The sequence below is a fragment of the Lineus longissimus genome, chromosome 13 (genome assembly GCF_910592395.1).
Source record: "Lineus longissimus chromosome 13, tnLinLong1.2, whole genome shotgun sequence".
NCBI classification, from domain to species: Eukaryota; Metazoa; Nemertea; class Pilidiophora; order Heteronemertea; family Lineidae; genus Lineus; species Lineus longissimus.
Genome location: NC_088320.1, coordinates 695,822 through 720,038, shown reverse-complemented (window position 1 = coordinate 720,038; position 24,217 = coordinate 695,822). Strand labels below are relative to the sequence as shown.

At 44.5% G+C, this 24,217-nt stretch overlaps 4 protein-coding genes across 7 annotated transcripts; 2 read left to right on the top strand and 2 right to left on the bottom strand.

The window, feature by feature from the left end:
• The first annotated feature begins 270 nt into the window (after positions 1–270).
• LOC135498285 (death-associated inhibitor of apoptosis 2-like) lies at positions 271–4,675 on the top strand. Of its 2 annotated transcripts, none has more exons than XM_064788527.1 (2): positions 271–351; positions 1,878–4,675. In XM_064788527.1, exon 2 carries the CDS (start codon positions 1,910–1,912, stop codon positions 3,437–3,439), a length of 1,530 nt encoding a protein of 509 aa, XP_064644597.1. In that variant the 5' UTR covers positions 271–351; positions 1,878–1,909; the 3' UTR covers positions 3,440–4,675. The 2 variants fall into 2 exon arrangements, with proteins under 2 accessions (XP_064644597.1, XP_064644598.1); XM_064788528.1 differs by having other exon boundaries at positions 316–366.
• LOC135498287 (glycerophosphocholine cholinephosphodiesterase ENPP6-like) lies at positions 3,503–8,349 on the bottom strand. 2 transcript variants are annotated; one of them, XM_064788531.1, is made up of 9 exons: positions 8,179–8,349; positions 7,842–7,870; positions 7,226–7,578; positions 6,761–6,906; positions 6,051–6,234; positions 5,564–5,871; positions 5,038–5,199; positions 4,505–4,586; positions 3,503–4,271 (listed from the first exon to the last, which is right to left on the bottom strand). In XM_064788531.1, exons 3-9 carry the CDS (start codon positions 7,530–7,532, stop codon positions 4,024–4,026), a joined length of 1,437 nt encoding a protein of 478 aa, XP_064644601.1. In that variant the 5' UTR covers positions 7,533–7,578; positions 7,842–7,870; positions 8,179–8,349; the 3' UTR covers positions 3,503–4,023. The 2 variants fall into 2 exon arrangements, with proteins under 2 accessions (XP_064644601.1, XP_064644602.1); XM_064788532.1 differs by lacking the exon at positions 7,842–7,870.
• A 2,993-nt stretch (positions 8,350–11,342) lies between these two features.
• On the top strand, positions 11,343–19,251 carry LOC135497960 (uncharacterized). The gene is made up of 14 exons (XM_064788013.1): positions 11,343–11,435; positions 12,594–12,668; positions 12,906–13,186; positions 13,543–13,757; positions 14,073–14,323; positions 14,431–15,015; positions 15,213–15,941; positions 16,166–16,222; positions 16,664–16,780; positions 17,806–17,835; positions 18,125–18,148; positions 18,379–18,408; positions 18,651–18,680; positions 18,906–19,251. The coding sequence occupies exons 2-14, from the start codon at positions 12,602–12,604 to the stop codon at positions 18,914–18,916; spliced, it is 2,427 nt and encodes an 808-aa protein (XP_064644083.1). The 5' UTR covers positions 11,343–11,435; positions 12,594–12,601; the 3' UTR covers positions 18,917–19,251.
• On the bottom strand, positions 19,252–22,891 carry LOC135497961 (uncharacterized). Of its 2 annotated transcripts, none has more exons than XM_064788015.1 (2): positions 22,745–22,891; positions 19,252–20,447 (listed from the first exon to the last, which is right to left on the bottom strand). In XM_064788015.1, exon 2 carries the CDS (start codon positions 20,415–20,417, stop codon positions 19,602–19,604), a length of 816 nt encoding a protein of 271 aa, XP_064644085.1. In that variant the 5' UTR covers positions 20,418–20,447; positions 22,745–22,891; the 3' UTR covers positions 19,252–19,601. The 2 variants fall into 2 exon arrangements, with proteins under 2 accessions (XP_064644085.1, XP_064644084.1); XM_064788014.1 differs by lacking the exon at positions 22,745–22,891 and adding an exon at positions 20,786–20,942.
• Positions 22,892–24,217: the final 1,326 nt, after the last annotated feature.

The window sequence follows — 24,217 nt, the reverse complement described above, 5'->3', positions numbered from 1 at the left end:
CTACACAGTGCTTGTATGCTATTGGCGCGGACTGAAAACGAGATTCGGTATTCCCCTACTGGCTACAGTCTGTTCACGTGATAATGGAAACAAGAGCTCAATAGCCCCCCTCCAAATCCGCAATCGACTGACACCCCCCCCCCCCCCCCAACAACACACATTAAAACCAAGTAAAATACCATTCTTATAGTTATACCTGTAGTGGGTTGTCGATTAGGGTGGATGGGGGGGGGGGGGGCGATTCAATAAGGTACGTTCCTGTGCAGTGGTCTAGACTATAGACAGTCTTGAGCTGTTTCCCAAATTTGCAGATTTCGAAAAGGACTCCCAAAGATTCCAATAATTACATGGGTAGGGTTGTCAAATGTAATACATTTTCTCGTATTTTAGTGGCATACGTTTCGTAGCATGCTTTCACTTCATTTGTAACGTGTAAAAAGGCACTTGGGTCGTACAAGGGAGGCATTTAGGTCGCACAAGGGAGGCACGACCTTGACCCTAACCCATTTTATAGCCTCGATCCGCTACGCTGTTCAGCAGAGTATTGGTCTAGGCTACCTCGACCCGGCCGCGAATTTTTTTCCTGACCCTTTCGGACAGTACAGTGTACATTTGTACTCAGGTTCTCAGCCAATCAGAATCCGATAAAGCTTGTATTGTTTTGTGCTTGTTACTCAAATTTGAAGCATACAGTATCAAAATATACTGGAGGAACCATACACATGAGGCAGTACAGAAAGACAAGTCTTAGCATTCCGCGAAGAAGACATCACTGCAGCTGCTGCCCTCTATTTCCCCATCGCTGAATTAGAGGCAATGGGTGATATGAATAAACACTAGTAAATGCTTTTACTTCTGTTTGTACAGAAATGCCTAGTGTAAATGTACGTGAAGTTTTAAGTAAAAGCATTTCCTAGTCTTTATTCATACCACCCATTGTCGGACAAACATGCGGTTTCGTAATGGATTCAGGCTTTCTAACTAGGGCAGTTAGATTCAATCTGGCACATGTCCGAGTGTCGGAAATACTACATAATTGTTCTGAATATTTCTCTCTCTGACTCTATGGTATCATTCATGCTAAAAACAATGCAGGGTCAAAGATAATTGACTTTGAAATAAGCTCAAATGCGTAGAAATAAGTGTCGATGTCCGACTGTCACGTGACTAAAACGTCATTAATATCTTATGCAAATGACCTTGTGAGCTATAAATAGTAACTTCGCGGAATGCTAAGAGAAACATATTCATACCGGAGGAAGACCATTCACATGAGACAAGTCTCATTGTATATTCATACTCAATATGATATCTGAAGGACTATCATTTTGGTCCTTGACTGGAGATCAGGGCTATTGTTATTGTCCTTTCTGTATGTATATTGCAGGCAGCAGAAATAACTCGAATATCTAAAATCTAAATAACAAGGGAAAAGAAACGCATTATAAAAATAAAATATAAAGAAAAAAAAAGAAAAAGAAAAATGATGTCCACAACCGGATTCGAACTCGCGCCCTTTGGATCGAACATCGTATTCTGCCATTTCTGACGAGCGCTCTACCAACTGCTCTAAAGTTTTTGAGCCTTCTGACGTCATGTATTTGTCGAAATCTGATTGGCTGAAAGTCCCTGTACAAATGTACACTATAGTGCACCAAAGGTTCAGGAAAACAAATTCGCGACCCGACCCAATCTTGACACTATAATGTAGAGGCGCTGATTTCGTTCCTCAACGCTACAGTAGATGCACTGTCAAGAGTGTACCACTGATGATGGGTAGCGATGTCAAAGCCCAACTTTTGGGGTCAGGATGATGATCATAATCAATGACTTGACTCTTGATTAAACATGATAGGTCTACTCTTTGTATTTTTCAGGAGAGAATAACACTACATCATTTTGAACTGGAATGAGGAATGGTGCAGTCAATGAATATACTTCGGGGTCGATTGAAAGAGACAGAACGACTGGAAAGAAACTAAGAATCACCCACAAGACTGAAAACAAGGACGGAGCAGCAACTAACACACCATCTTTGAAACGTAACCATGGTAACGTCAAACATCTCGATACAAAAGTGGTCTGCGATGGGTCGAGCGATGAGGACGAGGAGGATCTCTATGGAGAACCGTCACATGGCTTTCACCTCCAATCGTCGGCTTCCAATGTTTATCACTCAACGGATGCGAGACATCCAAGGTTTTCTGACAAGGCTGAAAGAACATTTAGCTTTGGGACATGGGACAATGCTTTCCGATGTTCTGTCACCGAAGCAGCAGAGGCTGGCTTGTTCTATCCTGGTGGGGGAAGGGATTTGTTGTGTCACTACTGTGGCATCGCTGTCCCACCTTTGAAACGGAGTGATGACGCTTGGATAGAACACGCCAAGGCAAATCCAAGATGTGCTTTTGTGCTGTCTTCGAAGGGTGAACGTTTTGTCAGGATGGTACGTGAGATGTATGATAGCTTTGAAATGGATGATAGCACTCTTGAACGGGAGTTAATGGAACTTGACGATAGTCAGAATGTACGAAAACCACAGCAATCTCAGGCAAGTGTGGCTCAACAAACCGCTCATCCAACGAATCCTGTGGCTTCTACAAGTCGAGAATTGTCAGTGAGCCATCAGCCCCAAACAGTGCGCGCAAGTGATACTGCCAGAACATCCACTGCACGAGATCCCTTAGCCCTTCCTCGTCAGACGCAACCAGTGCCACCGTTACCCGCCTCTGTACAAGGCACCACCCGACATGCCAGAGCCCAACGTCCCCCAAGGATTCCGAAGAGGCAAGTCCAAGCCCGTGAAGTCCGAGCTCGTTTGGACATGGAATGGGCACAGAGACTAATTGGGATGGGTTTCTCTGCTGATCTTGTCGGTGCTGTCATTGCAGAGCAGATGATCTATAATGGAGACGACTTCAAGTCGTACAAGGACATGTTAATGGCTACCGTGGAGGCTGCTGACATGGGGGACGACTACCCTGTCAGGCACTACGCGCTAGGCTTGGCTCAGAATCCTGCCATGTCTTCAAGGTCCGAAGGATCATCCACAAGTCAACAAACTCCATTCACAACACCAAGGTCAGGATCATCAAGTTCCACGACATCAAGTTCCAATTTCGCCATGGCTTTGTCTGTAGGAGCCTCGTCATGGACAGAAACTACAGCGCCGACTGGTGGCAACCCGGGAAATAGTTCAGCTATAAAAAATATCGAAACATCAGTTGGAAATTTAAGCCTAGAGACCCAAATTCTGGAGAAGGAAAACCGGGAACTGAAGGACAAGCAGATGTGTAAGATTTGCTATGAACGCGATGCGAACATAGTCTTTATACCTTGTGGACATTTAGTCGTCTGTCAGAACTGCAACATTAGGATAAATGAGTGTCCCCTCTGCAGGAAAGGCATACGGGGGACTCTTAAGGCGTTCCTTTCTTAATACAGGGAGTGCCAACTCCCTGGGAAAGCGAATGTGTAGTGCTTAAACTAGTTTGGGCTAGTCAACCGGGGACTTGAGACGACAAGGTCATCCTGTACTTTTATAATCCCCACAAGACGATGAAGATGACAAATACAAGTAGTAACAGACATGTATTACGTTAAAAGGCGATATAAACAATACACCATGTAGTATCACGTTGGGACAATTAGACAATTTTGAACTTGCAGAGGAGTTTACTATTCATCTGTTATAAGTGATAAGTAGCAGTCCTCGCCACGACAGGGAGGTTGTGAGCAGCGGCTTATCGAATGATCCTTTAGGTATACCATGCGTATGGATTAAACCATCCAGAAAAAGGACGAATTTGGTGTACATTTCTATCCGCATACGAATAAGGATCCGTGATTAATCCCTGATCTCAACCCCCTGTTAGGAAGATCATTGGCCCGGATCATCAGTCATTCAATGCAGTCACTAACACTACGCATTAATTGCCGCAGAATGGCTGCCGCGGACACTTGCCCGAGACACTGGAGAACTCTTGGGAAGTCATATCCACAAAAAGCTATCGTCGGCCTGTGTTATAACATCAGAAACATGAGAACCACAGCCGCGAAGGCCATCAATTGTTTGTTCATCATAGATATATAGTTCGATTTCGTCTTTGCATCAATCCGGATCATTTTATTCCAGTTTCCAGGGACTAGCATTCCTGCCACGTGACTCCAAGTCCCGTTGTTAGGTGAAGGGTCAAGGTCAAGTATTTTACAAAGTATTTGATAGACGTCGACGTTTGGGAATGATGGAGCCAGGTAGCCTTTCTTGAAATCTGTGGAGGAGAGAAAATGAAGGTTTACCAATTTACTACTGCTTTACCTCGCGAGAAGATAGTCTATCTTTGTCAGTATTCAGGCTTGTCATCACGATAAGGCCAAACTGTGACTGAGCGACCTGCTCGGCCCCTAATCACGGACTTTCCTGAAAGTTTATTGCATCAGTCGAACCACCGAGTTTGGTCCTGCCTTCGTAGAAATCTTCATCATTGTACATGTATTTACTTACGTGGGCCAATGGCAAAAAAGCTTGCTCGCATGTCTTTGTAGTGATTATCATATCCGTGGCTCCCTCCCACCGTAAAGTTCCACTGAAAAACATATAAAACTCATGAACCCTGTCCGATGTGACTTGAGGAATGAGACGAAAGATAACCTCCGTCATCTTGTGAGATCAAAATTTTGTATGGTTGATTTCTGCGCCTCTGAGCCGCCACAGTACAAAACCCCAACGCCTACTGAACGTCGAGCGTCAAAGTGTGAATTCGGCCAGACGCCTCGCAGAGGAGGTAGGACGGCAGAAGAGCAAGGAGGTAGACAATGATAGAGATCCCGGTCTCAGGACTTCTCGTACGTTGCCGTACACCAGCTATGGAATTTTCGCAAAGCCCCCGAAACGCCAAAGTGAACGCCTATCTCATTGTTTGACCTCCTGATAACCAAGTCGAACAATGGGATACGCGTTAACTGGACGTGGCCTTTTTGGAAAACTCCCTATGGTATGATCTAAGAATTACAGGATGGAATCTTGAATGTCCTTACCGTATAGTTAACAGGCTTAAGGATATACCAGCCAAGATCAGCCCTTAGTAAGATGGGTGGTGTCCGCCTGTTGTGTTTCAGGTGCCAGTAATCGTCTTCAGGCAAGTCCTCCTTGTAATATACTGTCATGTTTGGGTGGCGATCTTTGAAAGTACCATAAAGCTGGAACGAGATGATGAATGAACATAGTGGAGAAATATGGTATAAGATCTTAAAAAGTGGCATTATTACGACTAGGTAGACTAAAAGCAGGAACCAGGGGAGTGTACGTCTTACACCTAGCTATACTACACCGGTGTCTTAGAACTTTGACATGTCTTGAGATAGAATGTCCAGGGTAAAGGATTCTATTAGTATTATGAGCTTCATATCACTGCGGTATTGATAGTAATGGCCTTTTAACAACCATTGCCACTGTCCTTCAGAACACAATTGGTTTGGACACTTTTTGTCTCGGAAGATGAGGGATTAGTAGTTGAACATTGGAGCGACATCAACATCGCACACAGAATATTATACTGCATACCTTTTTCTTCAAGCCAGGCTTAGGCCAGAGTCCAACCAGTGGCCCACCACCGATTCCTTGAATCAGCGACTTATTCCAGTCTTCCTTGCTTATGTAATCCTCGAGAAAGATGCGTTTGTCAAAACTTCTATTCTCCATTCCATGATCCGAGAAGATGAGAACGTCAACCACATTATCGAGTTTGTTGACTTCTAATTGGTCCAGCAAGTGGTTGATGACCTTATCACAGTCATGAACGGTTTTGTTCAGTGCGATGGACATTGTCCCGTTCTCGTGGCCGTAGTAATCTGGACGGTCGAGATATAGTCCTGGAAGGGAAAGAAGGGAGTTGATAGAATTGTCATAGGGTTATAGTCTAGTCCAAGTGCAATGTTATTCAAGTTCCTGCTGGCCAACGCAATCGGTGGTGTCACATTCAGCAATCGTACACAGTATCTCTTCTCAAGAATCCTGTGTAAGCGTATAATTAAGACCTTTAAAAACCTACCAACTAAATCCACACTGTCATTCTTAAACAGCTTGATAGCTTGGTCGATATCTCGGGTGAAGTTGAAGTATGTTGGTCCAGCTCCTGAAATATTCCTATCCGTGTAAGGGCGCCACCATTCCGGACGCAGACCACGGATTTCCACATCGCCACCAATCCAATAGTACATATGAGCCCGCAAACCCTGTGAATAGTGGTAAATTGGAATTGGTGTTAAATCTCAACAATTTTGCAACTGAACTGTCAACCAACAATAACAGATCCCCTGCAATTCTCGATACTAGATAGGTATACGTTGACCACCCACCCACCCAACCTCGACGAGATACCTCTCGGCGGTAGGCTGCGTATGCAATCGCGATGCCAAGGTGATGAGCGATATCTGTGTTCACTCCGGACGCAGTGGACTGGCCTCACCCTGTCGGGTCGCCGGTAGATGAAGGAAAGGAATTCAGAATGACGAAATGGACTGCATAGGAGTCTACATCTAGGTATAGACGGCACCGTAAGAGCCAACGGGGTTGGGGAGAAAGATAACCCGGCCTAAGCTTGCGGCTTTTCCGGGGACCTTCCCCAGAGAGGCAAGACAATGGAGATATCAAAACACTGGGCATCTCACGTTTCTCATATGGGTTGACCCACAGAGCTTGTGGAGATCAAATTAATCAGGACGAATATTCACACCAAGATAAAGGATCTTTACTTCGTACCTGCCTAGTTGCCGTGATCCAGATGGGGTCACCTCCATTCCACCAGTGAGGCTTGTAGTAATTTTCATTGACAGGTTTGAATATTTCTTTCAGGACAGGGTCGTATATTTCATTGTCAATTAAACCGTGATTTTCAACGTGAAGACCTATTGGAAGATAATGAAACGTAGTACCAACACGTGATAGGCTACCTTACCAACCCGCAACCCCTTACTTATAATAGCCAGAACCTGTTCTTCATTTGGGGGTTCATTGGCTGTGCCCCATCGTACGTTATTTCCTCTTGCCATCACACACGTCACAGGATGACCATCCTGCCGGGATTCAGGATGACAGACGGGCTGCTCGAGTCTGCATAGAGCTGCGTAAGGAGGTATTTCGCAACAGAGTGCCAGCTGCCTTACCGTTGGCTTACATAGCGTGTAGTTATGTAAACCCCGTAAAGGTTGTCGGTGTCTGGCTTACCTGTGGTGATTGAGTAATGGTTTGGCCAGGACACAGTGGGAAACTCAGACAGCATGTATTCAGCACGGACGCCATTTTTGAAGAGACGCGGAAAGCCTGTAAGGCCCGGCATTTCCGCGTAGTCCCACCGGAAGGCGTCGAACATAAACATCATCACCTTTCTGGCAGTTACTACCCCATCACCGGTAGAGGTCGCTTTATAATCCTCGCTGCTCTGGGGGTTGCTGACAGAGGGCGTTGATGACTGGAGCAGGAGTAATGCTATCAGAAACACAGGGGTCCCCAGTGAGATCATGTTTGTAAACATGGCCTTGGTCGACTTCACTGTTAGTTAGTCTACATCATGGTTTCATCTGTAAAACAAGACCAAGTAATACTGGGATGTTGATGTGTAGGGGATTTTATCCCAAAGAGAGAACGTCCCGCGATATAAAATTATATTGTAAGGTTACTGATCATAGTCATTTGCTACATGTACAATCATGTCCCATATACTCCTGATTAGGACTTAGTCTCAAGTGGCACTACACTATTTACTTTCAGACCGGTAGGCTCACATGCACATCAGGTATGCATGATATTGATATAGAACAAGTGTAATTCATATTCAACGAACCATTGATTGTCCCTTTGTAATCACTTGACCTAAAAAACCAACAATAAATGTGTGCAATTTGCATAGAAATAAATGAACAGTTTTAGATGAACCTTCTTTAGCGGACACCTCTCTATTAAGGTCAACCTCTCTTTAAATGACACTAGTTGTGGTCCCAAAATGGTGAGGCCTATCAAGCTGGTACCATACTACAGTACCAATGACGGCCTGCCTTCATCATCGGTTTCGTGTGCGAGGGGAGGGGGATACGACTGACGATGGTTTGATGAAGGTGGCTGTAGGCCCACATGCATGTCAAGCAAAAGGAACCAAGCTGTCTTACACTAGCCCCGCTTACCTTGAAACGAGGATTTGACCTGTCTCCGCTCCACAACCAACCACTGTAGGGCTATGTATGACACACACTCAGTGATGTATTCAGCACCGCCAGGCACTCACACATACATCGCCATTGTGAATGCAAATGCGGTCAATGCCAGCATATCACACGTTCTTTCCATGATATATCGACCTTGAGGTAGCTAGGCGAGGAGCTGTATAACGAGTTATCACATACACGCCTGGTTTATGGCGTAAATAAAAATATAGCTGGGGAAAAGATCATTAATCAATCATCATTGAATCATACGAATCTCTAAATTAGCGTTGATTGATGGTATCATATCGGTACCGGCGATAGGCAAATACCCTTACGAAAAATGATTTTCAAAGTTCACCATGGTAAACATTGAAGTTCACCATGGTGAAATTTGAAATGCACCATGGTGAATTGGGACGGTAAAATATTTCACCATGGAGTATACATGCTTTCCCATGCGCATGGCCATGAGAATCTGCTCCAAATGAAGAAATATCATCAGTCCAAAAAATGTTTTGACTTTGAAAAATTTTCAGAATTTTGAACTTCAACTCTGAAAGATGAAAAAGAATTTTAAAGTCCAAATATTTTTTTTCACTTTTTTTTCTACTCAAAATCAAGAAACAACGTAAGTCGCAAAAAAGTTTTGACTTCAAACGTCCAAATAAACTTTTTTCATGATATAAAGTTTCTACAGGCCTACCTACAGTTTATACACACAGGCGATGACTTGACATTAAAACTAGCAAACCGGCAAATCAATTGCAATACTGCGGATGGGCTTTGACAAGCAACAAACCTGGCCCAAGCCTATGTGTAGGCCTATTGTATTGTCCGATCGGCTTCAAGCATTTGCCACGTGTGCGCAGTGCTGCTAGACTTTTGTTGAAATGGCTATCGAAACCACTGGTTGGGAGCAATATCCGAATACTGTGGCTGCTGTGTGCGCCATTCTGGGATTTGCAGTCATGGTGATGATATGGAAATACCTGCAGAATGACGGCGATGACGATGATACTATTCGAAAGGTGAAAAAGCCATGGCGACGTTGCGGCCCAATGGAGGTTTGTATCGAAATTATTCACACTCAAGGCAATGGGAAACTTCTGGATTCGAACGTCATCATTATAGAATCCGAGGGCGTAGTTCCTGCTGCTGATGTTAAGAGGGCTCTGGAGATGTTAATGACACGGTACCAGCAACTAAGGTTGAGATATCTCAACCATAGACACCAGGCAACTGTGAAATATTTCGTTGAGATGGACGAAGCTGAGATCGATTTTCTAGAGATTGCTGGCTCCGACTGGGTGTATGTTTTAGAAATGGAACTCAAGACACTTTTTAATTGCTCAGCCGGGCCGTTATGGAGAGTCCGGATGTTGGAATGCCAGGAGCACAATGGCGTCTTTTCCGTGCCATTGGTGTTTACCTTTCACCATGGACTTCTAGACGGGATATCGATCATGAAAGTCTACCGGGAATTCGTAGGATTCATGGAGGAAATAGCGACTGGGGTGGAGCCTACCATTGACTGCATACCAATGTCCACCTCTCTGGAGAGTAACTTGGCTATCAAAACACCGGGTAGACTCATGCGCACAATTGTTTCTTTGGGACTGCCCCTTCTCTTGAAGGCTGCTGGAGCATGGGCTAATGCATGCCCTAAAGAAATCAGTGACCTCCTTAGCACCAATCCTCCCTTGGAGCCTGAGCATACAACGACCGTCTTGCCCATACCGTTCTCGGCAGAAGAGACCAGGAGGGTTGTCAGGAAAAGTAAGGAAATGGGTGTGACAGTTCACGGAACGTGCACAGCGAGCGCTGCTGTCGCCTTTCAAAAAGTCCTATTGAAACACGGTGCATTACAAGCAGTGGAAAAGATTGAAATTCCGACCGTATTTAACCTCAGCCTCCGCAGGTTTGCCAAAGAGCCTATTCCAGAGGAATCACTAGGCGTATTCATCACTTTTGGAAGTCTTCCGATTACTCTTCCCGGGAACTCCGAGGAGTCCTTCTGGGATATTGCAAAGCAGTCCTTGGTGGACATCAAGAAAATCATTGATGGCGGCAAACCGATATCTATAATGAAGATGTCGCAGTTTCTGCTCGATGTGCTTTCACGTGGGTATGAACCATTTTTGAATAAAAAGGGACCTACCAATGCATTCAACATCTCCAACCGCGGGAGTTTTACAATCGTGGCGTCTGGACGCCCTGAAGCAATCGCGGCGACTGGACGCCCTGCAGAGACCGGGCGTTACAAGCTGGTTGAGACGTACTGGGCTACAGCCGAACATGAGGGAACCCCTCATTTGTTTGTGCACAATATTGTAACGATTGATGGAAGAATGAGCTGGTCTCTGGTGAACTACAAACACCTGGTGGACAGTGCGGTCGTCGAGGAATATGCAGGACTTATAAAGGAGACCATCATGCATGCATGTTCATAAAATGGGGCCCAAGGATGCCTGTCGGGACTATAAATTCAACCTATTTATACATGTACGTAGTATCCATAATAGTATCTGGCCTGGTGGAGAGGGGAGGTTATGTAGAGGTAGAAGTTCTTGGGCGAGACTAGCTCCTAGGGTTCCTCGAGTAGAGTTCGGAATGATAGAGTTCCTACTCGCACAGGCAAGACTGTATCGATGAAACCTGGTATTTGCGTTTAAGTTCTGCACTTTACGAAACGTGAAATGCACTTTATAAGAATGTGATCCAATGTAGGCTCCTCTGCTTTCCCTGGCATAAGAGCCAAACTACGAAGAAACTTGTCAGTAAAAATCAGAGTTGCTCCAGGTTACTTGCGAACGATTTATTAAGTGGACATCACTTTACAAAGTGATGAACACGATCTTTGGATGGGGTCACTGTAGGAGACTGTACTCATATCAACACTATTTAAATCGATCAATACCACCCAAACTGAACATTCCTGACTTATGAATTTTCATCTAGAGTCACTTATTTTGCACCTAGCAGCTGCAGAAGGGTTCGAAGTGGAGGTATAGATGAAAAAAGACTTACTGGTAGTATATGCTGATGTACCCACCTCGCGGTGTCACCATTCTGTCTGAACTCGCCTGAAGGCAGGGCACCTTTGATCATACGGAAATACCTCACAGGAAGTTAGAAGTGTCTTGGCGATTTGGACCTTCCGTTAAAAAGCACAATCCTAGTCCACAGTCTTTTGAGCTCATTTTAGACTTGCGTCTCGATAACTAACGTGTCAATAGGTGAGTTTCTTCTTCTTCTGCTTTTGAAATTTTTGTGTAAACAATTAGTCCATTTTCGGTAACGATCTCGGCTGTCAAGTGGAAAGTTACGTCACAAAGCTCCAGAGCTTTGAAATGAGGGTGGTATCCCTTGGCCAGTATTACTCTCATCTTCCTCACTAGGGGCGAATGTGTGTTATGCAACGTACATGTAGTTTTATCTATTAGCTACCACAGTTGAATAAACTCCTACGCAGTGATTAATTTACTCTTTCTTATGCGAGGATGTGTTTGAATGTAGCCACAGCTATGGGATGAGTGTCGATTTGAATACTGCAGCTGCAGAAACCGTTTTCCCCACGACCGGCCAACACCAATCCAGTAGACTTCGCCCCCGGCCCTGACCGTCAGACATGCTGACAGTTTTCCCCTCAAATTCTCTGCTTGGAGATTGCATGTCCGATTGATTTCTTGACCCTGAGGTGTCATGAGTCGTGGTGCCATATCCTCTTTCCCCGTTAACTTCAACTCGCAATAATATCTTCGCGAAACTGAGGATTGATAACGAAACCATTAGAAATTCTAGCTCGAATTCAATGCAGTGAAGGGTTGGGTGTGACATATCAGTTTAGACAAAATGTCAGGAAATTTAGACGCGTGAGAAGAGCGTGTCTGGCTGTTGAATCAAGTACTTATGGTAATTTTTTTGCTCTATATTGTAAGTTTCGATACATAGACATCAGCATGTTAGTGACATTCCACACCTGCCGCTCATAGTGCCAGTCAGCGCTGATATATGCGTAAGGGTCCTTGTCGCTGTCGGAATGTGGAATCTCCATCAACGAGGTGCATAGTCCCATGAGGAAGACCTACCGCATTCATAAACTTTCCCAAGCAAAAATAATGTGCCACCTCCTGTCGGTGTCAGGTGACAGGCATTGACCACTCAAAAAACACGCACTCAATCATAGCCGTGCCGTCTGCGCCGAATAAGCATGATAGGCCTACCTGTATTTCAATTGGTTATACCTGATAGGAAGACTCAAACTGTTTCTTGAGGAACGAGGTGAATGCATCCAACAATGTCTTCTGGATCAGTCCTGACGTATGAGTCGCTATAAAATGACCTCTGTCGATGACCGCGCATAAGTTATGCTACATTTTCATATCATATTCCAGCATCGAAGATGGCGTCGCCGTTGTTGACCTTGACTGTAACCTTGGGCGTTCTTATACTGCTCGAATCGGCGCACGGTAGGGTTCGGATTTTCGGAAATTCAAATGTCCATGCAAATGGCTAATTTACTGAAACGCATAAACTCGGCGATATCACGTATTGTGGGAAAAGCGAAGTTCTTCGGGGGGGGGGGGGGCAATTATTAACTACTTGAAATAAATGTCAGTTTGTTAGTTTGATTCTAAAAACAGCGTTTTGGGTACGAACCAGCGTACCGAGCCATCCATATTCTAGGCGTTGTCTGGTTATTTAAGGTTATTCCGAATACGGCGGAGACTGGTACGGGGGCGATTCGGGCGATTCATATGGGGGGTCATATGACGCCCACGGCCACGACGAAGGTTATGACGATTATGTACATGAGGGTCATATGGAGGGTGATAGCCACGGATCTCGACCAAAGCCTGCACCACCTCGTCCACCACCAAAGACCAGAGTCCTCTTCCTGGACCTCGTCTTGACCCTTGACGGCTCCTCAGGAACCGGGGCGTCCGCCTTCAGCAAGTCGCAGCAGTTCATCATCATGATGCTAAAGGTATATAATTCTATGTCGGCTTTATACTCTGATTGTTGTCAGATGAATGAATAGAGGGGAATTTTAATGGACTGAGAAGGAGAAATGATGCGGGTAAAGGTGATGAAACTTTGGTTTTAACTAGGCTAATCCTTGAGTGTGCGTAAAAAATCGATTCACAGAATTTCAAAGTTTGCCTTACGAGGCAAGAATTTTATCGACCAGGATGTATGTGTCTCTTCATGATGGGCGGTTTCAACGTCGGCAACTCCTGGGAAATCAAGGCCAGGATCGCCCTCTACGTGTCCTTAAAAGGCGCAGTGTAACTGATTGTACAACATAATCATAGCTTACCGAGTCATTTTCCTGCTGTCTAGACGTACATACTTGGCGGCAATAGCTTGAGACTGAAGGTGGTCTACTCCAACGGCGCCAACATCCAGATCTTCACCTTCGACAATGACGCCCAGACTCAGACCTATGTCAACCAGATCAACGGCTGCCGATATTCCGGCAGCGCTCTCAACATCCAGCTCATCTTCCAAAAGATCACGTCTTTTTATCTGAGCTTCCAGAGAGCAGGGGCTGGCAGGTAGGCCCGGTTTCCTTCTCAAGTCTCAGATTTACGGCTGCGCCTTTTAAGGAGTACCTCTTGGTATTCGACTCATCTTTCAAATGTCAAGTTGCTCGAATTTTCTTCTTCCTCATACATTCAAGTAGCTTGTCCTTCTTTTGTGCCACTCGGAGCAGCATATAAATCATCTTCCAAGTGATTCAGTAATTCCCAAAACGCTTGGCGATAGAGACCAGGATAATGAAGGTCCGGTTCCCTTCCCAAGTCTTTTGCCATTTTTGTTCCGAGATGTATCGAGGTTTCATCATGTCCTTCTATCGCATTACATTCCAGGTGTCTCTTCATGATGGGCGGTTTCAACGTCGGCAACTCCTGGGAAATCAAGGCCAGGATCGCCCTCTACGTGCAGACCATCAGCATTAACTTCCGATTCTACTACTTCGCGATTGGCTCCCAGACGGGTCTGACTTTCTGGCAGGACATTGTGGACCGGACTTACATCATTCAATTGAGTTCCTTCAGCGTGACGTCCAGTTGGACGATCAGTTGGTTCCAGACCAACACGGCAAACTTCAAGATATATGGTAGGTTAAGGAATGGTAATGCTCGTGAACATGGTGTGACCACTAGCCGTCCAATTCATCGCTATCACTCTCATACTCATATTGTATACACTGCATCATCTTTCCAGGTCTTTGGAGAACCATGAAGAAGATCAACCTTCAACTCGTGTTGACCTTGGACGCCTCCAGCACCACTGGGAAGGATGGTTACTACGAGACCTTCTACATGATCCTGACACTCCTCCGGACTCACAGCCTCGGCAGCGGCAACCTTCAGCTCTACGTCTGTGTCCACCGCGGCGGCCAGGTCAATGTGGTCCAGTTTAAATCGCAGTCAGACATAAGTGCAAACCTCAATTTGTTGTCAACGACCTACTGGAGCTTCACGAGTGTGTCAGTGAACGTGGTCTTGGTCCTTCAGAAGGTCCAGTGGGTGGTCCAAAACTCCTTCTCCTCATACCAACCCAAATCAATCTGGCTCTGCGGAGGTATGCAGGTCTCTAGTCAACAACGACAAGTCCAGCTCATCATCTACCAATTGGAAACTACGATGAAGACCTATTTCTATTACTTTGCCATTGGTGTGCAGAGAAGCACTAGCTTCTGGACCCAGGCCCTTGGATCAAGGTTCGTCAAGACAGACTTCACCGTGTCTGTGACGACTTTCAATAGCATTCTTGTAAATGTTGCTGCTACTGCCAGCAACCTGCAAGGTAGGGTGATATTTGATCAAGCAGGCTGTTCGACCTTTCCTTTACCATGTACATTCTCATGTTTCTATGTCGGTTTCTCGTCACCATCGGCTTCAGTCGACCGGCCGGTGCCATACTACTTGAGGTTCGTCGTATTCACTGAAAATGTCTATCGGTCCGCTAAAACAATATTTCACATGGTTAACTTTCACTTGCAGGGCCTACTGTGACATCAGTCATTATGGAAGTGGGTAGGCCTACGACCATAGCTCCGTACGTATCGGGCGGAGGAAGTGGGCACTATGAGGGCGAGTCATCCTCTTCACACGACAGTCACTATGGTGGTCACGACGACGAATCAGAGGAATACCATGGTGCACATAGTAGTGGTGGTCACTATATCGGCGAGTCGGATGAAAGCCATGGAAGCCACTCTGGGAGTTCTGGGGGTTCTTCAGGGAGTTACGGAGGTTCATCTGGAAGTAATGGAGGTTCATCTAGCTCCTCAGGTGGTGGCTCATCCGGCAGCTGGCAAGGCTCCTTTGGGTCAGGTGGTAGCTCCTCTGGTAGCAGCTCAACAGGCGGCTCAACTGGGACTGGCAGCTGGCAAGGCTCCTTTGGGTCAGGTGGTAGCTCCTCTGGTAGCAGCTCAACAGGCGGCTCAACTGGGACTGGCAGCTGGCAAGGCTCCTTTGGGTCAGGTGGTGGCTCCTCTGGTAGCAGCTCAACAGGCGGCTCAACTGGGACTGGCAGCTGGCAAGGCTCCTTTGGGTCAGGTGGTGGCTCTTCTGGTAGCAGCTCAACAGGCGGCTCAACTGGGACTGGCAGCTGGCAAGGCTCCTTTGGGTCAGGTGGTAGCTCCTCTGGTAGCAGCTCAACAGGCGGCTCAACTGGGACTGGCAGCTGGCAAGGCTCATCTGGAGGATCATCTGGTTTAACTGGCTCGTGTGAGTATCTTGCTATGCTTTCTACACTGTAACATAGCAATCTATCAGAACAACGAACGCAGCCTTTTCCGTGTATGGTCTCTTCTTTATACTCATCTGAGTTCAAACTGTTTAGCCATTATCAGAATCCGTATTCCCAGGAGAATTGTTGTTCTTTTACTTATTTCACAATATTTTGTTAAAGGTTCTACAATGTCTCTTTCATCTCCATCTCTCATTTCTAGCTATGTCTAATGGCGGAGGCTTCTCCAGCTCCAGCTCTACGTCCACCACATCAACTAGTAAGTCAAACATTACCCGCATTTTATGTGGCAAAACAATTTAAAGTTGGAGCTTTATGATAAATTTCTTGACAAATCGGAACCATTGTTTGTAGTCGATCTACTTAATGAAGGAAGCCGAGAATCCGCCTACTGATTCAGGGAGTCCAGTGGCAAGGTGGAATACGGTATACTCTCTGATTTGACCTTGGCCAGCGCCACTCTGGATACTCTCAACTGGCTATAATCCGAAGTGGTTTCTACAGACGCGTTTCTGGATTCGGCTATCGAATGAATGTAATTTAAGAATATTCCACAATATAAAGCGCTATAAGAACTACCATTATTCATTCATGAACTTAGTATCTGTCATGTATTAAAAGTAATGACATTTTACCATTTTTCTTCCTTGATGTCGCCATCTACTATATATATAGTGATATTTCCCCCTTTCGCCTTCAGATATGAGTGCGAGGATCGTGAATGGGGTCACACAGATCCCTCAAGCCTTCAATGTCAAAGGCACTGGGTGCGCTGGCATGAGTGGTACAACTGATGTCGGAGGCGGATACTGCGCAAGTGAGTGAAATCAACATCTTAGCCAAAACTTCTACTTGCTTTGACGTATTAAACCGTCCATTTATTTTCAAGAATTATTGTTTTTGCATGATACGCTCACCGGCAGCACGGAGGTGAATCGGTGCATTTTCATCCTCGTCACCTAAATCCCACACCCAAGTTCTCCCTCTAAATCACAGTGAGCTATATCAATACGACAAACTAAGTATGCAGACTTGAAACCAAGGGCCTGATCAGCCAATGCTAGCTAATCAGGCCTCAATCGACGATTCAGAAGAGAGTTTATTTCTCAATCCAAATTGGATTCCACTGAAGAGAATCGACTTGAACTTTAGAACAAATCCGCCATGTTGCTGACATCGTTGGCGCCAAAGACTATTTCTTTTGACCCTGTTGACCTCGCTTCAAAAACTTTTTTGAGAAAGCCATTCAAACATTAAAATCACCTCCGAACATTATCTATTATATCACCGAGCTATATAAATACGATATATCAAGAAAAATCTGTCGCAATATTGAATTATACGGTTAGCTTGGAACTATTTGTACCCAATTACCCTTCCGCCAGCGTAACCTCGTCACAATCATGGCGCTTCTTCAATATGGCGACGAGTTTAGCAACGAAAATCCCGCTCTACCATTAAGGCCTTGATGGCCTCGGCGGTTAGACGGTTGGACTGTGGATTGGATGGTCACGAGTTCGAACCTCGGCGAATATGTTAGTTCGTGTTTTTTTGAAAAATTATTCTTGTTATCTGTTCATTCATGTTCATGTTATTATTTTCATTATTATCATTATCATTAGGCCCTATATCTTGAAGAAAAAAATACCCAAACAAACATTTTCAAACAGCAGCAAGCACTGATTCCGGGCGTTCGAGTACTTTCGAGGATGATTCGTATCAGCAACAAATATTCCATACCTGCTTCACGCAAGTTGCGAGGTTCTCCAAGCAAATGGTCGACTTACATCTCCCAAAACCAGCATAAAACTTCTTGAATATTCGCTTACTTTTTTGTTTCAGTTACGAATATGGACGCTTTCATCACGTGGGGTAAGTGCTAACTTTAAAGTAGTGCAGTATATCCCCCATGCTAGAATGATGAGCAGACGACGTGTAAACAAGTCACAATTGGTTTATTGCCTTATCACATAAGAATTTGTAAACGCTTGTACGTGATCATGATACGTCAGCTAAAAGGCGACGTCAGCGGCATTTCAAGAAATAAAGAAACGAAGCCACAAAACTGGTGGTGTTTATAGCCATGGCATGACTCCATTGAAAATGATCTGTTAACATCAGTATCCTTATATTCATATCAACCAATGACGTTTCTTTACAGCTCAGTCTGTTGGCTGGAAAGTCGGTAAGTAGGCCTATATATAGCAGTACCTCTCCATTGCTTCATGGTGCCGCATGGGTCTATGCCCACATGTATCTGAAAAAAGATTGAAGTGTTTTTAGGCGGGCACCAATGTGCGATCTCCATTCAAAGAGACCAAAGCGTTTCTCTTTGCCTTTATGGTAAAAAAGTCTTAATCTTTGTCTACGTTTGTGATATCACCAAGTGACTGAAATGTTATCTTTCTGTTTCAGAACGTACTTATATGAATGGAATACAGACAAGTAAGTTATCGCCAGTTGTGGTTTTTTTCTTTCAGCGTAAGACCAGTCAACCTTTAATTTGGGGCAGCTGTATATTGATGAGAGTTTTGGTTCTCTTCCTACAGTATGTTGAGCTGCTTCTTTCGACCAGTTGATCCCTGCAGTGCCGCGTTTTCAAGTAGAAGAGCACAGATGTCCTAGCATTGTTCATCCATGTACCTATCGAGGTGGAGTCTAACTCAAGTCATTATTTTGTCTTTCAGTCAAAATCACCGGCAGTGTTACCTACGCAGGTATTGGTAAATTCATTTTTTTGCATTTTAAAATTCAATGAATTAGGTACTGTTTTTTATTGTCCAGTATGTTGCATCAAAGAGCTGAAGTCCGTGCTACCGGCGCCAAATCGAGGGGCGGAAGATTTCTTAGCATCATCAAATGTCACACGGCTCACACAGTAGTATAGCAACGTGTTTGTAGTATAAGCCAAGACAATCTCACAATTATTTCTATCTTTGTAGGCAAGAAGTGAGGAACACGAGATGGCCAAACTTTACTCGATCTCTCGACATGTATAGTGATGTCTAATTCAGCTTAATCTCGCCCTCTTTCACAAGTGCGGAGATGTTAACCATGCTAGCAACCGCCTGGCCTAGACCAGCGACTCACCACATCTAGTGAAAACTCATCTATAGTGTGTGCATATGCGCTAGCAACAGATGCATCTTCGCCACACGTTGTGATGGACCTACCCAACCGGACGCTTGCGAAAGCTCACTAATGTTCATCATAGCATTTACTAGTTGCGGGTGAGTTTAAGCAGATATTGACTGTCGCGTTTTAAGCAATAAAGTTGACTTGTAAGAGTGAAAATATCTTGCTTTATTACATGTATATTACATTGAAATTCGATGCGATACTCAAAGACATATTACAACGTGTATCACCGAACCAGGAACGGTTTGTACTGTGTTTGACCAGAACATTATAATCACACCATAAAGGTATCGCAGCCTCTATGGCCATGGGTTCCAGTGAATATTGACTAACAAAACCAAGTCCACTCAGCTTTGAAGCATTTATAGTGAAGGGGTTCGAAGTGAATTGAAATGTCAAAAACTGTATTGTCAATCTTTTGTTCTATCAGTGAATTTATTCCACTATGTTTTATTCCAAACTAACTATCACAGAGAAGTCCATTTTAGTCCAATATCTTGTTATTCTCGCAACTGATCGACATATCTTGGCGGCGGCGTATTGGGGAGGTCATCTTCGATATGACTCGGCGGAAGATGGGGCCGAGGGTGTTGGTGCATCCCCGCCGGCACGATGACTATGGCTCCGTCCCGCCCCACTTTAGGGACATTTCCACTAGGCGTGGGCTGCGCCGTGAAGAACACCCGTCGGTCGCTCTTGCGTTTGCTGGCGTGGGCGAGCGCACGACCGCTTATCACGATCTGTATGATTGCTACGATGAAGACCATGAGACCGACAATTATACTCACGATGTCTATGTTCCTTCTCGATTCTAGAGTAGCGTCTGTCACGATTTGGACTGTGCCGCTTTTGTGTAATGCTGAGTCTGAGTCTATTGCGTACATGTTGGCCGAAAGTGCAATGAAAATGAGCGAGCACAACAAACTGAACACGGAACACACCAAGCACGCTTGTATTGAAGTTGTCTTCTCGTTCTTCGCCGAAACGACCCCGAAGATTCCCGCGATTATCATAACGAGGCCGCCCCAGATTCCAGAGGCGAAGATATTAGTCCCGACGGAGCCTAATTTGTTTCCTCCAGAGCCGGCTATGATTGCCCCGGTGCCCAGGATGATAGCAGCAATCCCTCCAATGATTTGAATCACGCCACACCGCAGCTGCGAGTCGCTGGCGAATTTTCTGCGGCCGCCCGGCGTTCGTGGAAGTGGTGGTAACTCCTTCGGTGTCTTCGGCCGCAGTGGTGGGAGGACAGTTTTGTCTGCTGGTCTGAGATCCCGGGACACAACCACCGTCTCTTTGACTGACGAATTGTTCATGACGATGATGGAGATGTTGTAATCAGGAACCTGAAATGATGAGATAAAGAATCGTGAATAATCGGTTTTGAGGCCGCTTGGCTCTTGATGCCTAATCTCTGAGCAAATCCCAGACTGCAGCTGGAAAAAGAGCAAAGCAAAAGAGTAATTTTCCAGCCCGACATGCATTAGCAGGACCACGGAACCTCGCATGAAGATACATACACAAAGCAGGTTTGTCTGTTCAAAATTTAAGAGGACTTAGTGAAAGCAGCCCGCTTCTCGGCCATCACAGAGCTGAAACGCCTTCCATGCGCAATCGAATACCGCAGAAGAAGAAGAACCTGGTTTTTCAAGCTTGCGACAAGATATGCCAAAACAACACTTACAAATGGCGAGAGCATATAGTCATGCTCGTAAAAGTCAAGAATGTGAACCATCTTTAAACCAGATGATGACACAAAAAATCTCCAGTATTGAATCGGCGAAGGGAGTTAGCAAAAAGTGTATTCTACTACTGAAGCGACTTAACTCGAGGCGATTTCGGGTGCTTATGAAAATGTTTCCTTCAGATGGAGTTTATAGCTTTATGATGCAGTATAGGGGTTGTATTAGTCGCTGTAAACAATAATTGATCGCTGCGTTGGTCCCCTCTCCCACGGCTTATCGGTAACTCGACCAAGAGACGCCGGGATCGCATTTTCAGGGTAATCCCGGTCACAACTCATCTACTGTCACTTTTAACAATAGCTACTTTTATATGTGTCTTGTCGCTCTTTCATAATGTGTTTGATCTGCTTGAAAGGTTAAGATCCACGAAGGAGGATATGTATTGGTAATACGAACAATGCCTCGTCGTGTTGATAATCTCCTTTGAGGTATTTGACTCATCAGGACGCTCGAGACAAAGCGCAAACTGACATCCTCACAACTCAAGCTAATTCATTACTAATACAGCTACCATAAAAAGTAAGAACTTGAATACATAATGCACTTTTAGTAATGAAATGCGTTAGTTTCTGTTTAAAAATGCGCTCAATGAAATTCAACCCAATATTCAATGTTCATTTGAAAATTCGATCCGTTGGTCGCCCCCACGAAGATCTCGGAAAATCATTCTATTAACCAACAGCTGAAATTAAGTCCGGGGCCAATGACCACTATCATGGCACAACATTTTTGTATCTGGAAGGACTCAGAACAAGAATTCTGTACATGTTTACCAAAACTTTTTGTCATTTAAGTTAAAAAACACCTCATTCTTGGTATCGTATGAATGCCTTGTATGCCCGAGCGATCTTCTGCCCATAGACCCCCTGGAGCGAAGTGTCTAGGTTTTGAGATAGTTCAGTGAAAGCCTTCAAATTGGTTTATGGTCGCCATTTCAAGTGCAAAGCAATGCAAATTTGATCTTTATGTTTAGATATAAGCATATGAACCATTATAGAGCTTTATTTTTATGGTATATTGAAGTCCTCATTGCTTCTGTGAAGTCTATTGTTGATGAACTTCCTCATGACACTATAAAGTAACTTTGATAATGACCACTGAAGCCTACGGTGAATACTAAATCAGTTAAGTGGCACTTGTTCAATTCGACACTTTCGTTTTCCCACTCACTACATGTACTTCTGAATAGCTAAACATTTTAATATTTTTAATTTCCCTATCTTGAGAGACATCCAATTTCGTTCAGTCTCTTCATGTCTGAAATGACCGATCAACATATTTCCAGATAGATAACATATTAGTCGTCTTCTATGGCCAGCGCTCACAATGTGGAATATGCACAATGTTGAGGCACTGTTGTTGTGATGAGCATAATCATTAATAATTTTCACAAAATACGGTACATGTATATCTTCTACCGATTGCTTTGGATGTAGTTTTGATGTGTATGGAGATCAAAGTTAATTTACAATGAGCAGTTTTATTACAGGAAGGCAAGTTTCTGATCGACAATCACTTGCTGAGAACTGTCCTCCAACGACAGAACGATCTTCAAAATGTCTTGTCCTCAAGATGTAAATAGGGACTGTCTCGGAGAGTGAGTGTGCCGTGTGGTGGAAAGTGTCCTAAAACTAAAAGGATAACCAACACGCCTTGTTATCTCAAAGAATGGACATGTCGTCTAGTGCGACATCTTAAAGCAATGGGGTCCGAGGAGACCATCCTGTTCTCGAACACTCGCCGGGATTATGAAGAGGACAAATGAGAACTTGATTATCCAGTATTAGGTGCCTACAGGCTTCGTTCGACTCGTGACTCGACAGTTTATGGTATGGTATGAATCATTCACGGTCAAAGAAGAGAAATTAAAAATAACACCCTTTTGAGGTTCATCTTACCTTATTTTAAGCATATATCAGGATTCCATGGCGAAGTAAGCCTACTTCATGTTTTAGATTATCAAACATGGCGAAAACTATCAGTTCCACTTTATAACGGAGAACCCATGCCAGGCCTAGATATATTCATGATATTTCAAATTAGTGTTGACTTTCTTAAGAAAATGTTTCACAGTACAATACAATCCCACTATTGACGTACATGAAGGCATAGAATTTCAATCAATCTTTAAGATGGATGGCCTAATTTGTGATAAAGGGGATCATCCTTCTTTTAACAAAAAGTATCGATGGTTGCCTTAGCTCAATCATAATAAAACAAATACATGTAGTCATCGAATTGACTGTAAATGGTGATTTGGTCATATGGTTGGGAAGAGAATAAGAAATAGGGCAAAAATGACTTTCGTGATCAGGTGATAGTGATGTCTACTTCTAGGTATATTGAAAGCCATGTGACATTGTTGGTCAAGATGTGGAACAATTTGTTAGGGGCAGGATGAGCACCTCATGGTTTGGTGAAGTTATAGTAATAATGTTGCGATGGCAGAGACTTGGTAGGTCGAGATGATAGAGAATGATGGCCGGTTCTCTTTCCCCTCCCCCCGCTAGTCAGCCCCACAAACACTGACTGACCATCCAGCAAAGAAAGACAGGTATAGACCAGGCTGTGCTGATGACAAAAATTGGCCAAATCCGACTTGGCGGCTGCCATGTGCCTTCTTAATACCAGGCGAGCCTCCTCAATGCTAAGTTTAAATTGAGGTGTTGGTGTAGAGGGCCTACCCTCAGGATAAAATAGCCTGACCCCAACTATCTTGGACCATTACACTCGTTCCCCCGAAGTGGTGTCTCATGCTTGAAGGGAGATGAGAGCTGGCGATGCAGTCCAATGGTCATAGGGTCAGGTCAGGTCTTGGGATTGAGAAAGTAAGGTGGCTTGGTACATCTTCACAACCAACGAAAATGCACTTTTGTTGACTATTTGAAGGTAGGATAAATACCCTTTTATGCCAGGTCAGCGACCGACATGTCTCGACCGACCGAGTCCAGGTTGTAACCCCATATTAACCTTTCCAGTTGATGAAATAGTCATCAACCTCAAAAGAGACTTTATTAATAAATGTAGGTAAGTTTGATATTGCATTGTCCGTTCATCCAGAATAAAGTGGCCAGTCAAGCTTGTTCCAATATCCGCTGGTGAAGGTCGCAACAGCCTGTACTGAATAGGGGGATACGCAGTCTCCAACGTGATAGAGATCTTGTCGAGACAATAGCATTAGAGCAGGTATCGTCATATAGAAATAGTTCGGAATTATAAGAAAATGCAAATTTGATGAGCATAGGCTCAAAGTGAGAGGGGCCAATGCCCGAGAGCCGGTGAAACATCTGTGGTGGTACCTCATATTGCAGTGTCTCTATACAATAGACATGGGGGAGACCATATTTTACTGGATGTGACGACGTGGCAGA